This window comes from Typopeltis vanoorti, chromosome 25 (genome assembly GCF_054136105.1).
Source record: "Typopeltis vanoorti isolate ZY-2024b chromosome 25, IOZ_Tvanoo_1.0, whole genome shotgun sequence".
NCBI classification, from domain to species: Eukaryota; Metazoa; Arthropoda; class Arachnida; order Uropygi; family Thelyphonidae; genus Typopeltis; species Typopeltis vanoorti.
In genome coordinates this window covers 26,427,391-26,446,187 of record NC_143573.1, presented here as the reverse complement: position 1 = coordinate 26,446,187, position 18,797 = coordinate 26,427,391, and the positions used below count along the sequence as shown (strand labels likewise).

The following is an 18,797-nucleotide window of genomic DNA, read 5'->3' as shown; positions in this document are numbered from 1 at the left end:
GTCGTAAATATAGCTTTTCTTTTAAACATTGTAGCTTTTAAACTAGTACAGTGACAGACAAGAAAGCACGTGATTTCGCATGTTGGCGACCAATTCATACATCCTTCATTTCTTTCTCCCCTTTGGCATGAATCGACTATTCTTGGCAGCAAGCCAAGTGGAGCTCTACAAAGTGTGGGCATACTATACTCATTCTCTCACTTTCCAAAGTCACTCATGTACTGGGTTCTTTGTCTTTCTCTACTATATCTTCCATTCCCTTGATAAATTTATAGTGCATTTTGAGTGTCTTAGTAGGTCTCCTATCAAATAATTTTCCTTTTTTCTAACATATATAGTCTTTGTCTTTTATTCTTCTGCCTTTCTTAACACCTCTTTATTCGTAACTCTTTCTGTCCATGCAATCGTCAGCATTCAGTGCCTAAACCACTTCCTAAATGCTAGAAGTCTGGATTTATCTCTTTTTTTTGAAGAGTCCATGTCTCTGATCCATAGAGGGCCGCCTTCCAGACAAAGCTTTTAATAAAGTGCTTCTTCATTCTAAAACTTACTCTTTGATGTTAACACTGTTCTTTTCTTGTCAGATGCTTTTTTTTGCTTCTGCTATGCTTATATCTCTTCATCTTACTTTCATGTTATTATTATTATTATGATGCCTCCAGGGAGTCCAAAGACTCATCGACGGAGAGTGTGCCAACAGCATCGAATGAACGATTGAGTCCCTTCCAACTATTAACCATGCTCAAACTTGCTTAACTTTTTGCATGAGCCATTAGTAGCAGAAGCTCTACCAATCGACCAACCTTTGCTTCATATCTCTTCATCTGATGTTATTAGGCTTCCTAAGTAGGTGAATTGTTTTACCTGCATTAATCTTTTCCATTCTAGTAAGATATTTTATGATTTGTTCCCCATCCTGGATACATTTCATTACTTTTGTTTTTTTCTCACTGATTTTCATATTGCATCATTCATTTAGGAGGTTATTCATCAATGCAACCGATTCTGTAGTTAGTTTTCATTTTCTGTTAATAAGGCTATGTTGTCTGCAAAGCCTACCACCAATCCTTCAGAAGCTCTTTGATGTAAATATTAAAATGTAGTGGTGAGAGCCCACACCCTTGTCTAATGCCCTTTTTTTTTCTTTCCTTCTGTTTACTTCTTCCCCTTGTTTTTCTATAAATGCAATTTGACTTTTATATAGTTGATAAATTAACCTTATGTCGTTGTATCTATCTTCAGATTTTTGAGGACTTGAAACATATAACAAGGCAATGTTGTCAAAAGCTTTTCCATATCAACAAATGCTATGAGTATTAGGTGTGTTTTTTCTAAGAGCTTCTTCTATGATCAATCAGAGATTTAGTACAGCTTTTCTTGTCCCTCAAGTTCTTCTCAAGCCATATTGGTGATCATGTAGATGTTCTATTTTTTCTTTCAATACAGCAATAGATAATTTTAGTTGGGATTTTAAGAGTGTAGTGTAATAGACTTAATATTCAACAATCTTCACCTGCTTGTGCTTGGACTTTTTTTTGTAATTGCTAACAATGCTTTTCTCAAAATCTTTTGGAATTCCAGTTGAGCATATTTGATTATTTTAAATGGTTAACTTCTTGCTTCTTTGTCTAGTGCTTTCAACAACCAAATCCTATAATAAATAAATTTTATTCTAGGATTTGGTTGTTGTTGGTGCTTTAGACTCCTTCAGTCATTAAGAGTCACATCAAATTCTGACTTTAAGAGAGGCAGTCCTTTCTCATCTTCCTCTACCTAGCAGAAATTTATCTAATTTCTCTCATCTATAAAGTTCTCTGGTGTATTGCACCCATCTTTACATTATTTCACCATCTTCAATTGGCACTTTTCCATCCTTACTCTTGATTGTGCTCAGTGTCTTTCTTCATCCTCTCTCTCTCTCTGAATTGTTTTTGTATATCTTTGTATGTACTTTTGGTATTACCCCTACTCATGTTTATATCGATTGCCTTGCACATTTGTTCAATCCACTTTTATTTACTTATCGAAGAGACTTACCTAACAAAAATAATAAAAAGCCATATGCAGAACTGCTACTACTGTGCACCTATGCTAGTCTGATTATTAATTGTGCTATTATTAATTAAGTGAAAGGCCACTCTGACATCCCAATGGACTTAATGACTTTAAATTTTTAATTCACATTAATTTTAAATGTTTAATTTTTAAACATATATAAAAAACATTGTTATAGGACTTAGTGCAATTTGGGCAATGATACTTTATATGTGTGTGTGCGCGCGACATTTTCTTATTGTTGATTCTTCTTTGTTTCTTGTGCATTGTTAAATTCATACTAAAGATGCCTTGATACCTGGGATAAAATTTAAGCCAAATAAAACTTATACATAGGTGTTCCACTATCTTATGTTCCAATTCAGATCTTCTATTAAAAGATCTTTATTGGAATTAATTCCAATAAAGATCTTTTAATAGGAGATCTTTAAAAGCATAATATTAAAGCCATGCCAAAAATCAGTGAAAATAAAATAAATAATTTTAATTATATATAATTAGATTTACTCTCGATATGCTCTCTTGTAATTTCAGTATCTTGTTTTATAATTTGTCCCTGATGATCTTTGCCAGATAAACTACAATTTACAAGTTGGAAGGATGGAGGCTTTAAGTGATGTACAGGAAAACTAAATGGTGGTTCTATTTGATCTGGACTAAAATCTGGTTCTTCTCCACTTTCCAGTGAGGTATTCATATCAAAATTTTTGACGAAAGCACTAATCTGATGCATAACCTGAGATACCTGCATCAACAAAAAGTAAATTTTGTGTTTTATATTTATAAAACAAAACACAAAAATAAGAATAGCATACAACTTGTTTAATAAGTTTAAAATATGTGAAGAAAATGTTAGTTTTTTTCTTTTTTTATAATGAGGAAGTGCATTACTTAGTATAAAAAAAAAAAAAAGGAAGAAATATTGTATAGTAATTCCATGAGTACAAGTAATGAATATTAAAGTTTCATGGTATAAGATAAAGGTTTAATGACTCCAATGTTCATCTTCTGTTATATCATTAATATATAAATTAATGTAGTAGTAGTACATTAACTCTGTACTAGTGGAGTGCTCCTAGTACAGAGCCCTGAAGCACTCCAATAGTTCTCCAACATCCTCGTTCACCTCGATTCCACTCCACCATATCATTCCACTCAATTCAACTCCTACTGATGTTTGCCTATCAGCCATTCCCATTTGCTCCAACTTTGTAATAATTTTTGATGCAGTATTTTGTCATATACCTTTGTAAAATTCAGCAGATAGTGTAACCATTTCCTTCATTTAATTCTGCTGTCATCACCTTATTATAAAATGTGAATAAATTACTGATACAGGACCTCAGCTTTACAAAGCCATGCTTCCCATTATAGAATATCATATTACTATCCACCCATTCCTGATTTTTGTATGTCTGTGCATGTGTGTTACATCTCATTTTTAATCCTTGACGATATTTCTGTAACTGAAATGAAATATTGGAAGCATTAAATACTAATTTTAATCATTTCCTAGTGCTGTTTCATATCTCCATACTTGAGCATTTCTGGTCGAATATCATCTACTCCTGCTGCCTCTCCACAATTCAGGCTATTGATGGCTTTTTCTACTTCATGTATGGATATGCATTCCTAATTGCATGCCTGTTGAGTGTTTTTTAACCGCTGTGCTGTTCACTGATTGTTTCATTTAGCAATTTTTTGAAGTAATTACTCCATACATCAAGGATATCTTTTTTCTACAGTTTTCATTATCATCTCTGATTCTTTTTACAGCACTCTTTCATCAATTTATGAGCTTTTTCAAACAGCCTCCAGAATATTTTGCCACCTTCCTGATATTTATTTTCTATGTTCTTGCCAAATTCCTCCTATAACTTTTGTTTAGCTACCAAGGTGGTCTGAAAAGTTCTCAGCCTCAACCATAGATGGCAACACTATTGGCAAGATTTTTTTTTTCTAAGTTGGTACATCTGTCAGAAGCATTCATGTGAAACTGCAAGTCATTCTATCAAGTAGTTTATTTTATACAGCTGTCTGAAGCAAAAGTGTTGCCTGTATCCCTTGAAATGGATAAAATTGAGTATCATGCAGTTATAAAATTCATTGTAAAAGAAAGCAACACCAAAAGAAATTCATTTGAAGTTCATAAAAGTTTATGGGCACTCTTCTCCTTTGTTTTCAACAATAAAGAAATGTGCTGCCAAGTTAAAACGTGGCCGTACCAGCCTTGAAGGTTATCCATGTGAAGGACGTCCAAAAAGTAACAACACCAGAAATCACTGATCAAGTGCACGATATGGTATTGGATGACCAGCGAGTCAAAGTGCATGAAATTGCTGAGGTTATAGGCATTTCAAAAGAATGTGTAGGATACATTTTGCACGAAGAATTGCAAATGAAAAAGCTTTGCGCCAGATGGGTGCCTTGCTTGCTCACAGCAGATCAAAAACACACATGCATGAAAACTCTGAACAGAGTTTTAACAAGAATAAAACTGATTTTGCGCATTGATTTATTACTATGGATGAGACTTGGATTCACCATTACACACCAGAATCCAAACAGCAGTCAAAACAGTGGACAGAAGCCGATTGTTCAGCGCCAAAGAAAACAAAGTGGGTTCCATCAGCAGGAAAGATCATGGCATCAGTGTTTTGGGATGCTAAAAGCATTTTGTTTATTAATTATCTTGAAAAGGGTAAAACAATAATCGGGGAATATTATTCCGATCTTTTAATCAGACTAGACGAAAAAATTCGTCAGAAAAGACCCGGTTTGCAGAATTAAAAAATCACCTTTCATCAGGACAATGCACCTGCCCACAAAGGTGTTTTGGCAATGGGAAAATTGAGGGATCTGCACTATGAATTTTTATAACATCCACCCTATTCACATATTTGGCTCCCTCTGACTTCTTTCTCTTCCCAAAACTAAAACTCTTCCTCGCTGGTCTCCGTTTTTCTTTGAATCAAGAGGTGATTGCAGCTGTAGAGGAGTATTTTGCAGATTTTACTGAGAGCCAATACAAGGATGGGATAATGGTGCTGGAGCATTGCTGGAATAAATGTATTAGTCTTAAGGGAGATTATGTTGAAAAATAAAAATAACTTCGAAATTATAAATTCGTTTTTTTATTGTTAAGGCTGAGAACATTTTAGAACACCCTCTTAGTTTTACACAGTGTTTAGCTTTCTTACATTTGTCTCTGTATTCTCTATGAACACAAGCTGACTTATTTGCCAAGAACTTTTGATATGCTTTCTTCTTTTCCTTCATTGCCTCTTAAAACTTCCTGCATCCATCCACCATGGAGTTCTGATTTGTCTATCCTTACACTCTCACCACATGGCTTTCTGGCTGAATCAATGTTTTTTTCAGGGCTTGGCACTGAATCTCCAAGGTTTGGTTCTTGTTCTCAAACTCTTTCATTTTTTCCTTGAATAATGTTTGTGTAGTTTAGTCTATAGTTCACATCTAAGAGCTGCTCAACTTTTATTTGCTTCAAAACTTCCTTAAGTGTTCTCCTTTTCAATATGAAATTTAATTTTATCTTGCTCAAGACTAAATGGCGATCACTTAAAATTTCAAATCAAAATTTCAAATTTCAAATTTCAAAATTTCTTACTAGACCAGTCCAAAGACTCATCGAGGGAGGGCATCTACCCTACAACTCTTCGTCTCACTACTCCACCAACCTTTATCATCTAACACCAACGCCATCTACCGCCGACTACCACCACAAGTACTTTCACAGACAATCACAACATCCATGAACACAGCGGCATTCGAACCAGCAGCCTTTTGGCTGGAGAGCAGATACCACTCGGCCAACCTATCAACAATAACATAGTCAATGAGACTTTTCTTATTCTTTGCCTCGTCTCTACATATGAATTTATGCACACTTATATGTTGGAACATTGTGTTAGTAATAACCAGTCCATGTTCTGAGCAGAAATCCAACAGGTATTTGCCATTATTATTATTAGCTTTGCTCTTTTCTCAAAATTTTCCCAAACTATCCATTCTCTGAAAGAACAGTTTCATTTTGCACATTTAAGTTGCAAGCTAGTTCAACATGCCTGCAGCTTAGCCTACTCTGGACAGACCAGTAGATTAGCTAACATCTGCACTGAAGAACATAAGTTGTATTCTTTATCATCAGTATGGCAATTCAAGACTCAAATCATGATCTTGATACTCCATCACAAAGGATTAGATGTATGAAGACAACTGTATTGCATACATGTTGCTAAAGGGCTGAGAGTCTATTTTTCAATATGTCATCAGCTATGAAACTCTCCCCCCCCAAACTTCAATAAGTAAGGCTGCAATAAGTGGTGAAAGATATGAAGAACTCATTCTATGACCACATTTAGCCTGACTTCACTGAATTATCATCCTTAATCCTGTTCCTAAGGGTGCAACTTGATAGCACATTATTCCTTTTCAGTTACAATCTCAATTGTTAATGCAACTATATATTGTGGTCTCAAAATGCTGGTTTCAAATCCAGCAGTTTATACTGTGAAGCCCTGCTCTAAATAATCACACACGTCAGCCTTTCACTGTGTCTATGTTCCCCAAACATTTTACACCTTCCTGTTGAGAACTATCTACACAGAGACATACGGATAAAAGAAAAATAACTTTTATTTTTAACTTTTATTTTCCAGACATTTAATGATCAATTTTTTAAAAAACACCAAAATATTCTGTGGTTGGTTTCAATCCCGTGCTGCACAAGCCAGATTTCTATTAATGGTGTAAGATTGATGTCATTGTAATCTTTTTTACACAGAATGTCAAATATTTCAGAAATAGGAGAGCTGGAAATCACAGGGAACTTGGATAAATGATCTCCTCTTTCCCTTCCTGGGAAAGAGGAAATCATTTATTTTCAGAAGGCAACCATGAAGAGAATTTGTTGATCATAAAAAATGTAGACACTAGGTCGTATTACTTCAGGCGTCCTGAAATCAGTTTGGAAATAGATGAAATAAGTGGAATTGGAAATCTCCTTATTGTTTCACGATTTTTTGAAGTAGGCTCATGGGAATCAAAAGAATGCTGTACAAAGGTGGTCTGAAAAGTTCTTGGCCTCGACCATAGATGACAACACTATTGGTAATATTTCCATTTCTAAATTGGTACATTTGTTATAAGCATCCATGTGAAATTGCAAGTCATTCTATCAAGTAGTTTGTTTTATACAGCTGTCTGAAGCAAAAGTGTTGTCTGTATCTCTTGAAATGGATAAAATTGAGTATCGTGCAGTTATAAAATTCTTTGTAAAAGAAGGTTTAACGGCAAAAGAAATTCGTTCGATTTCATAAAAGTTTATGGGCACTCTTCTCCTTCATTTTCGACAATTAAGAAATGGGTTGCTGAGTTTAAATATGGCGGTACCAGCCTTGAAGATGGTCCACGTGAAGGACATCCAAAAAGTGTAACACCACCAGAAATCATTGAACATGAAATTGCTGAGACTATAGGCATTTCAAAAGAACGTATAGGATATATTTTGCATGAAGAATTGCAAATGAAAAAGCTTTGCGCAAGATAGGTGCTGCACTTGCTCACAGCAGATCAAAAACACACTCGCATGGAAATATCTGAACAGTGCTTGCAGCATTTTAATAAGAATAAAACCAATTTTGTGTGTCGATTTATTACTATGGATGAGACTTGGATTCACCATTATACACCAGAATCCAAAGAGCAGTCAAAACAGTGGACAGAAGTCAGTTGTTCCCCGCCAAAGAAAACAAAGTGGGTTCCACCATGCAGTCTATTGCATAATTCACTGTATGTGAGTAAGGTTCTAGCTTGAGATCCTGTGGATTAGAGCATATGTTACAAGCGTGATGCAGTCAAGTTTTTAGAATTCCAATTTTTTAAGATGGATGGTGAGAACAGCTGCTGTATGTAGCCACATACTGCATCGTCCCAATTTGAACATATTTGAATTAGAATGACTGTCTCTCCTTGCCAAAAAACTGGGAAAGTCTCATTCTTAGCAGACATTTTCTTTTTAAATATATATCAATTACTACATTTAACCCTTGTCACAATGTTTTTTATACCATCATACAGCTCATAGTATATTATTTTAAATAATCCATTGTTAATGTTTTACCTTGTATACAGGATGACTATAATTAAATTTCCCCTATTCAGAGCCTCATGTAACTCAATCTAAAAACTGTAATGTCACCAAATTTGGTAGGGAGACTAATCCACAGAAAAGTCACCAATAAATGGAATATGCCTTCATTGTAGCCTAGAAAACTGAAAATTTGCATAAAACGAAGTTGGACACCTGCTTTGCTGGCATCATAAGACTTATAAAGGGAAAATTTCAAAAATGCATTCCTACAAAGTCGTGTTCAACATATACCTCACTTTACCTTATCATGCATTACTTGTACAGTTATTTTACCTTAATGAGTGCAATGCAATGCATGATTCACTCATGGTTAGTTTAGAACCCACCAGAACTTGTGTAAAGGTCTTCTGTCAGCTAACGTAGTTAGATCAATAATTCAGAGTTAGAAGTCACAGAATCTTTGGAAGTTCAACCTGGCAGAGGATGGAAACGGCCAATCACAGGTAATTGAAGTTGCCATTGCAATTGTTGACAGATCACATGAAAATGTTGCTGGTTGTAGCAGCACGACAACTGGATATACCTTTTTACACAGTATGGAAAGTCTTGCACAAAATTATTATATTTTATCCACAGAAGATCAGCAACTGACATTTGCCCTGACATTTATGGTCAGATTGGAAGTCGGTGATGCTTAGCCAAAATTCTGTGACAAGATGAGGTGCATTTTTATCCAAACAGACTGTAAATATCCAAAATTATCAAATCTGGGCTTCCACATCACCCCATGCACTCCAGGATCTTCCATTACATTCACCAAAAATTACCGTTTGTATGGCTTCACATTAAATTTTATAATATGGCTATTATTTTTTGAGATCACTCCAATGGGACCAGTAACTTGCCCCCATTACCACATGGAAATATCACAATATGATGAACAGTCTCATCATTCCACAACTTCAGCAACGACAATGTCTGGACGAGACCATTTTTGTGCAAGATGGAGCACCTCCCCATATTGAGCAACTGGTACAGCTGCTTCTACAGTATCAACTCACAGACGAAAGAGTGAATACCTACTTCTTTCCAGTGAACATGGCCGCTTTGCTTCCCTGATATTAATCCATGTAATTTTAGGTTGTGGGGTTACCCGAAGGCCAATGTTTATTTTGGTGACGTCTCGAACTTGGCAGATGTATCACAAACTGTGACAAACATTTCTTCAGATATGCTACATTCTGCTGTTGAGAATGCTGTGTGTATATGTTATGTTATGTTATGTTCCATCGAGTAGTTCTTGACTCCTGGTAATCCCACGAACATACTGTTACACCTGATATCTTGAGAATATAGTATTCTCAGTTATCATGGTGTAACATGAAAAATAAATAACATAAATAAAAACCCCTGCATAAAAAGGATAATTTAATTAATAAAATATTCTTGCATCCAGTATAAATTGAGCAAAATGTAAAGGTCTATTGTTTAGTTAAGATAACAAAAGAAAAGAATGTATTAAGATGTATTATGACTAAACAAGGAATAACAAAAGAAAAGAATGTATTAAGATGTATTATGACTAAACAAGGAATTTGTATTGAATAAGTAGCTAACTAAGAATTAATATAGTAATGCGATTAAGAATGAAAGAGTTAAGTGCATAAGTATAAAAGAACGAGTCATGAAATACGCTATGTAAGAGGCTACAGATTAAGCATTAAGTAGAATTCTGAGAAAAGGTTTAAAAGGGGGTTAAGATAGAGGCTAACAAGAGAAATAACGGAATATCGCTTAGGGCCTATACCCGGATAGAAACTTCGTTATGAGTTGCCGATCAAAATGACGTATGGCGGCAAAATGCTACCCAATTGGTAGACAGACGGAAAACAAGTAGGAGGCGGGAAAAAGAAGTAAGAAAGGGCGGCTTTAGGGGAGCAGCTATAAAAGGGTTGGTAACCCCCCCCCCTCGAGGCTTTTTTGAGAAGAGTAGGCTCTTTTGGGTTTTGGGGAAGACGTTTAGATAGTCAAGGAGGCTTGAGGCCTTTTTGCCTTTTTGCGAGAGGAGAAGAAACGTTTGGATAGTCACGGTGGATTTAGTTTGGTTTTCTAGTGGATTTCACGGTGTTCCTGAGTAGAGAGATATGGCTTATATCCTCATGCCACAACAAGGAATCGAAGGTGAGCGGGAAAGCTATTCCCGTATTCCTATGTAGAAAGCGAAATATACCATAGAGTTATAGGAAGCTGTGAAAATATCGATGTCCTCGTTTCGGATAGTACAGCTGATGGCGCAGATGTTTATATAGCCCTGAATTGCAAGAAGTTATGCAAGCAAGTTCGTTCAGTAGAAGGTAAAGGCCCGTAAATGAAGCTAAAGAAAGGTATTGTGAATTTTGTCTTATGTTAACCAGAAGTTGTTTGTGATAGGTACCATTGTCATAATACGGAACTGTTAAAGTGATTAGGGAGAAATTATAATAGGACTTTAGAATTTGATAGAGAGTGTTAAAAGTAAGATAGCCAGTGTTGATAATTTGTGAATAATTAATTATCCTAAGAATCTTGAGTGCCTACTATATTGTAAAAGGAAAGTTAATGACATAGTTGTGTGTTAATGAAGTAAATGGTTTTGTTAATATTGAGTTTGATTAGTGTGAATTGAGTAATCAAGTAGCCTGAGGAATTTGAATGCCTAGTGTGATGTGTAGAGAATCGGAATTGTCATAAATATGTGCTAGAGTAGTTAATGATCTTGTTAGTGTACTTGAAGTTGAATAATCTAATAGTGTGTGGTAATCTAATTTGTCCATGTTAAATGAATTCATGTTTTGTATGAAATTTTGTGGCGGCATGATCGTAGTAACTTTTGTCGAATCATAGCCCAACTACTTGTATTAAGCTAATTTTAGTGTGTAAGTAATTTAGTTAAGTATTTTGATATGTACCATGTTTAGAGAAATAATAAACCTTTTGTTCAATGATAAAAAAGTTGTCTGATATTGCTAATCCAATGCACCGCTTAGAAACATTCTAGCCTAATCACGCGGGAAATTAATGTTAAGAAACGGGAAGTTTAAGTAATTAATGTTGAGTAACAAGAAATAGTGTCACGACTGCAATAGTTACACTTTCAGATATTTGAGTTCCTTTTCTCTGTTTATGTATAAAATATCTTAAACTAAATATCCCAAAGGGCGCAGTTAAAATACAAATACTAGGGATACTATGGGGAACAATAACTCAGATATTAGTAGAAGTTTTGGTGATGTCTTGAAAGCAGAAGTTAGAAGAATATAGATGAAGGCAATTTGTAAGACAAACAAATCGTAAGATAGAAGGGGACGTAACAATACACTCTTCATTCAGATCTGTCTCTGACCATGACTTTCAGAATTTCCAAGTACACTCCAGTTGCTTCTTTAACTCCATCTACCCATCTGATTCTTGGTCTTCCTCTTCTCCTGCTTCCATCAACTTTAGCAAGCATCATCATCTTCTCTAGACTGTCATTTTCTAGCATAATATGTCCGAAGTATGACAATTTTTGCTTGATGATCATAGCTTCGAGGGAGCAATCTGGCTTTATTCTATCACTGATTTATTGGTTTGCTTTGCAGTCCATGGTATTCTTAATAAGCATCTCCAAGCCCATGGAAGTGGCGCTAGCATCGCCGTAGCACGTGGCGGTGAATGATCTGTGCAGAAGAAAGTGATTTTTAATCGGTGAATAGTCCGCTTTTTTCCCCGTTTTTCTACGTTTTTGAGTGCTAAATTGTTTCTCTGAATACGAGTGTACTTCAGTGGTTGTTTTTTGGAAGTTAGTTGCTGTCGCGATATAATATATTTTGGTACCGTCGGAATTGAACGCGTAATGGTGGAAGACAAAACGAAGCTAAGTTACTGTATTTAGTTATATTTCATTTTATTTAATTATATTTAGTACTTAAATGTTCTGATGTTTGTACTTTTTTTTTCCTCTTAGTTATTAATTGAATAATTATTAAATATTACGCTACTCGGCAGTAAGGAATGATGGTGGATTCAGCAGCAGTCGCAAGTGGCGTAACGCCAAGTCCTCCGCCATTTAAGAACTCAATTATTAGCAATATCATAAGGGACTTTGTGGCATGCAGTACTTGCGGCATGTATGCGTCTCGGGAATTACATATGTGGCTTGTTAAAGAGAGTGGAGAGCGTATGTGTGCAAAATGCAGGCAGTTGGAGGAAATAAGTACATTAGATATATTGATATCCGACTTAGTTGCTCCAGGAACGGGGAATGAATGTAGGAAGACAAGTAGTGTGATAGGAGAGAATGAGAAAATAATAGTTGATAGTGTGGAAGGTGTGAGTGACTGTGAAAGTTTAGGAGATGAATTTAGATTAAGAGTGACTGACCTGCAGAGGGAGATAGATGAGTTGAAAGAGGAGGTGGAATGTCTTGTGAATGAGAGCAGAAGTATGAAAGATAAGATGAGGAAAATGGAAGAGATAAATGTAAGGCGAATCAGAGTAGGAGAGAGAGAGAATTTAGAGAGTATGAGGGAGAGGTATGGGGTGCTAGAAGAGGAGAGAATGGAAACAGTAGAAGAGAGAGAATGAGAGAGAGGTATGGGAATGCTAGCAGACGAGAGGATGGAAACAGTAGTAGGAGAGACAGAATGAGAGAGGGATATGGAAGTGCTAGAAGTGGAGAAAATGGAAACAGTAGGAGAGAGGGAATGAGAGAGATGTATGGGAATGAAAGAAGAGGAGAGAATGGAAACAATAGGAGTGAGGGAATGGTAAGAGGTATAATGTATGGCAACTCAATGATCTGTGGTGTTCAAGATGGGATGCGTGAGGAGTGTTTGCCAGGAGGAACAATAGAAAGGGTGGCTATGGCAATTAAGAGAGGTGAAAGGGTGGATGAGATGATTGTGATGGTAGGAACGAATGACTTGAGTGGTAATGTAAGTCGGGCAGCGAGAGATGTGAGATTTTTGCTTGAGACTGTACGGAAGAAGACAGAGTGAGGAAAAATAGTGTGCGTGTTGCCTAGGTATGATAATGATGAGCTGAGCAGAAGAGCGGTGATATTGAATGGCATAATAGCAAGAATGTGTGACAAGAGAGGACTGGTATATGTGGATGCTTGGAGTGCGTTTGAGGAAAGAGAGGAATTGTATGTGAGAGACCATTTACGTTTGAATGAGGAAGGACGTAGGCATCTGGAGAGATTGCTGTTCTGAACGGGTCAGTGTGTCCCAGGGAGGATGATAGCAGGGGTGGCCTCTTGTGGGAATGGATACTTGGGAGAAGGGAGACAATGTCAGGTAACACTGAGCCCAGTGGAGTCTAGAAGGGATAATGCTGGGTATAGAAACAATGGCATTTATATGCTTTATACTAATGCCAGGAGTATCCAGAATAAGGGAGAGGAATTGGTGGCGCAGATAGCATCAGCCTGGGCAAAAATTATTGTGATCACTGAGACGTGGTTGACAGAAGGGGATATAACAACAGGAATAGAAGTCGCTGGGTATAGCATTTTTCGTCAGGATAGGAGGGGAAAGCGTGGTGGTGGTGGGGTACTGCTTATGATAAGTGATGACCTATGTCCTCTAAGAGTGGAGAAATTGGAAGGAAGTGAGACAAATGATTTTGAGAGCGTATGGTGTGAGGTAGAGGTAGGCAAGACAGGATATTTAGTGGGGTGTTGCTACAGACCCAGGAGTACAGAGGGTGGGGACCAGGAAATGTTTAGACAGTTGAGTTTGGCAAGTGCAAGAAGAATGATTGTTATGGGAGATTTTAACTACAGTAGTATAAACTGGGGAGAGGAAGATGCATGTAGCAATAAGGGAATGGAATTTCTAGAATTCTTGATGGACAAATGTCTTAGGCAACATGTAACAGAGGGAACAAGAGGTTCAAAAGTTTTGGATTTGGTTACAGCATCAGAAGAGTTGATAATAACTGAGTTGACATCTCTCCCACCAGTTGGAGAGAGTGACCATATGGTGTTGACTTGGAAAATGAATAGACATGCAGGAGTATCAAAGAGACGGGAACTTATGTGGAATTATAAGGCAGGTGATTATAACAGTCTTAGACATCAACTTCGGGAGGTTTCATGGAGGGAGGAATTGGAAGGCCGGGATATCACTAGTGTGTGGGAAATTGTGAAAGAATATTTGTTATCAGCAATGGTAAGTTGTATACCACGAGTGAAGAAGAGGACGCAATTTGGAGTAAAGTGGATGACAAACAATATTAAACAGGAATTGCATGTGAAAAAGAAGCTATGGAAGAGATATATAAGGAGACAGGTGAAGACATACATGAGGAATATAAGACACAGGCCAGAAGAGTGACTAGTGTGGTAAGGAAAGCGAAACTGGAATATGAGAGGAGATTGGCCCTAAGATCCAAAGAAAATCCTAGGGAATTTTATAGCTACGTGGCCAGTAGGAGGATAAATGACTGTGGAAGAATGATATTGGGGGATAAAAATGGGAATAGAGTGACTGATGCAGAAGACATAGTGGAATTGTTCAATGAACACTTTATTGGAGTATTTCATCCTAGAGGAGTCAGTTTTAATGCTAGAGGGATAGGACTGGTTCGAGGTCTGGAGGTACAGGAGGAGAGTGTGTTTCAGATACCGAGTACTCTTGATGTCAGTAAAGCTGTGGGACTGGATGGTATTTCACGAGTTTTGAGAGAATGTGCTAGGGAATTGACAGTGCCTTTAACGTGGGTTTTCAGTGAAAGTCTGGCTTTGGCAAAGGTGCCCAGGGAATGGAAGGAAGGTAAGATAGTGCCATTGCATAAGGGTGGTAACAGACTGGAAGTGTCTAATTATAGGCCAGTCTGTGTGTCATCAGTAGTTGTTAAGATCTTGGAGAAAGTAGTGAGGGACTGTATACAGCATTGGGCAGATGAGGGTAATGTTATCTGTGAGAATCAACATGGATTTGTGAAAGGACGCTCTTGTTTTAGCAATATGCTAGCCTTTTATAATAAAGTTACAAGAACATTAGATGAGGGAAAGGCATATACTGCAATTTTCTTAGACTTGGCGAAGGCATTTGACAGGGTGCCACATGATAAGCTGATATTTAAGTTGCAGCACATGGGTCTGGATGTCAGATTGGTCAACTGGATTCAGGATTGGCTGTCTGATAGGTATCAGAGAGTTGTGTATGGTGGAGCAGTTTCCAGGAGGCAGAGGGTTACAAGTGGGGTCCCACAGGGCTCAGTACTAGGACTTATATTGTTTAACCTTTATATCAATGATATAGCCAGTGGATTGCAAGGGGATATTCAGTTGTTTGCAGATGATGCGAAGCTGGGAAGGATTATTAGTAATAGTGCAGATGTGGTAGCCCTGCAAGAGGATTTGAATAAGCTAGCAAATGAATGGAAGTGTCAGTTTAATGCAGCAAAATGTAAGGTCTTGAGGTTTGGGAAACATCGATGGGATGCTGCATACTCTATGGGAGGAGTTATACTGGAGGAAGTAGGGGAGACAAGAGATCTGGGGTTGATGATTGATAGAAACCTGAAGTTTAGGGGACATATTGCAAAGGTGGTGAAGGTAACACAGAGGATTGCTGCTATTATGAGAAGGACACTGACCTGCAGAGATAAGAGGGTTATCATTCCGTTGTATAAGTCTCTGATCAGACCACACTTGGACTATTGTTCTCAGATTTGGTCCTCAGGATTTGAAGGGGATAAATTAACTGTGGAAAGGATACAAAGACGGATGACAAAGATGGTTTCAGGACTGTACAAGGATAGTTATGAGGATTGGCTGAGAGAATGTGGACTGCAGAGTTTGGTGGATAGAAGAAGGAGAGGTGATATGATTGAGACTTTTAAACTGTTGAGAGGTGGTTACAGGGTTGATGCTGGGGAGTTCTTTCGCTTGGTTGAACAGCAGGAAGGAGTGATGACAAGAGGCCATCCCTGGAAGTTACGAAAGGAAACTGTGAGCAAGAGGGTAAGGAGTGGTTTCTTTGTGTGGAGGGTGGTTGAACTGTGGAATGCATTGCCTGATGGAGTGGTGGGAGCGAGAACGGTCAGTGAGTTTAAAGAGTGGTATGATAGACTTTGTGTTTCTCAGGGGGGGGAACCTCCCCTCGATGAGTCTTGACAGACTTTATGTCTTAGGAAGGACTTCCCTCGAGAGTCTTTTGACTCCTTGGAGGCCTGAATAATAATAATTCAAATGCATCTATTTTCCTTCTTTCACTCTTTCTCAGGGTCCAACTTTAACATCCATACAGTACCACAGGAATACCTTTGCTTTTATGGTTCTGATTTTTGTTGTAAGCTAATATCTTTAAAGATCTTGCTTAAATTTGTCATTGCTTTCTTTCCTAGTAATAATCTCCTTCTAACTTCTTCAGTACAATAACCATCTTTATCAATTAGGGATCCTAGGAGCACAAAATTGTTAACTGCTTCCGTTTACTCTGCATCTACTTCAAAATCAGTAAGTTCACGTTGCCATAACTTTTATCTTTTTTGAGTTAAGTTTAAGACCATATTTAGCATTTTCTTCTTTAACTTTATAATAAGTTCCTCCAAATCTTCTTTGCATTCTGCTAGCAAGGTGGTATCATCTGCATACCTCTAATTATTAATATTTTTCCAACCAATTTTAATTCCAACTGAAGATTCCTCCAGCCCTGCCATTCTTAAAATGTATTCACTGTACAAGTTAAACAGGTACAGAGATAAAATACATCCTTGTCGCACCCCTTTACCTATTTTGAAATACTCAGTTTGTCCAAGATCTGTTCGGACAGTAGTTTCTTGTTCATAATAAAGATTCCTCAGAAAGATAATGAAATGCTCTGGGACTCCCATTTTTCTTAACATATTACACAGTTTCACATGATCTACAGAGTCAAAAGCCTTGCTATAGTCAAGGAAACAAAAGATAGACATTCTTTTGATATTCCTGTGCTATTTCGATTATCCATCTCACATTGGCAATTTGATCTCTTGTTCCTCTGCCTTTTCGAAATCCTGCCTGTTCATCTGGCATTCCTGTCTTCATGAACGGTTCCAGTTCTTTTCTGAATGATCTTAAATAAAACTTTACTTGCATGAGAAATCAGTGCTATAGTTCTGTAATTTTTGCACTCTCTCTTGCATAGCCTTTCTTCAATAAAGGTATATAAACTGATTTTTTCCATTCCCCAGACCATGTAGTTGTGATCCAAATTCACTGACAGCGCTGTTAAAATTTTAACTACCTCTTCTCCTGGGGCTTTGAGCAGCTCAATAGGTATTCCATCTCCTCCTGGTGCCTTCTTACTGGATAGCTGTTGCAGTGCCCACCTCACTTCACTCTCCAGTGGTATCGGCTCCTGTGTATAATCCTGCTCTTCAAATTTCTCAGTAATTTTGGAGTCCTTTCTGTAAAGGGCTTCTGTATACTCTTTCCATCTTTCTTTGATGTCTGCAGCTTCTGTAGTAAACACAAAGATATCCTTTGTGTTTACTTTTCAATATTGTCACCCATCTTGGGTTTTTGGATTTATGAAGAGAAACAATTTAAGTGTGCGCTCCTCCACTAGTGTTGTATAAAATTTGCCGTGCGACTGGGAAGCAAAAGTAGCTAAATTTCATTTTTTTCTGGGAGAAAACTTGTGTGAGGTTGACTTGTCACTTTGGGAATATGGATAAGGGTTCCCATAAATTTTGACATGCCTAGTTCTAAGACTGTAAATCTGAAAGGAGCAAAAGAGGTTTCAGTTGCTACAACAGGGCACAAAAGGTCGAACTTTACTGTGGTTCTCTGCGTAACTGCAGATGGTTCCAAACTGCCACCGATGGTGATTTTCAAAAGAAAGACTGTTCCAAAAGGTTGCGATTCCAAAGATATTATTGTTACTGCTAATGATAAAGGTTTGATAAATTCTGAGGTTATGAAATTTTGGTTGGAGAATGTGTGGCGAAAGAGAAAAATGGCATTTTCAATCCAAAGTCTTTGTTAGTGTTGGATTAATGTAGGGCACACACAACAGCAGAAGTTAAAACATTTGTAAGTAGTCCAAATTGACAGTCATTCTAGGTGGTTTAACAAAAAAACTCCAACCCCTTGATCTTTCAGAAAATAAACCATTCAAAGACAATTTGCAGGCTAAGTGGGAAGACTGGATGATGAATGGCACCCATGAATATAACAAAACAGGGCAGAGGAAAAGAACGTCATATAAAGATATAGTTATGTGGATTGTAGAAAGTTGGCTGCTGTAAGTGAAAACTGTGTTAAAAATGGTTTCATTAAAGCACAAGGGAATGCAGTGGTGTCCGGTGACCATGATTATGAAGCTGAAGAAATATCAAACGAAATTTTTAATGCAACCGATTCTTTCAATATTGAGTCTGATGAAGAGTGTTCTGGATTTGAATAGTGTAAATGTTCAATAAATATTAATTAATACTTCTACCTTAGTTTTGTTATTACATTTCATTTACCTCTCATATCTTTCAAATATATACCATGCATGTTCATTTTTAATGAATTTACACTTTTTTATATAGATAACGCACGCATTATCTATCGAAAAATACGGTAAATGTTTTATTGCTGTGCTATCATAAGCGCAACACATAGAGGTAA

At 37.1% G+C, this 18,797-nt stretch overlaps 1 protein-coding gene across 2 annotated transcripts in view; it reads right to left on the bottom strand.

The window, feature by feature from the left end:
• LOC150092615 (sorting nexin-19-like) overlaps positions 1–18,797 on the bottom strand; it is a 252,772-nt gene that overhangs the window by 116,800 nt on the left and 117,175 nt on the right. For both annotated transcript variants that reach the window (XM_090414570.1, XM_090414571.1), the window contains one exon: positions 2,563–2,800. In XM_090414570.1, coding sequence (XP_090270696.1) covers positions 2,563–2,800 — 238 coding nt within the window. The remainder of the gene's footprint in view (positions 1–2,562; positions 2,801–18,797) is intronic.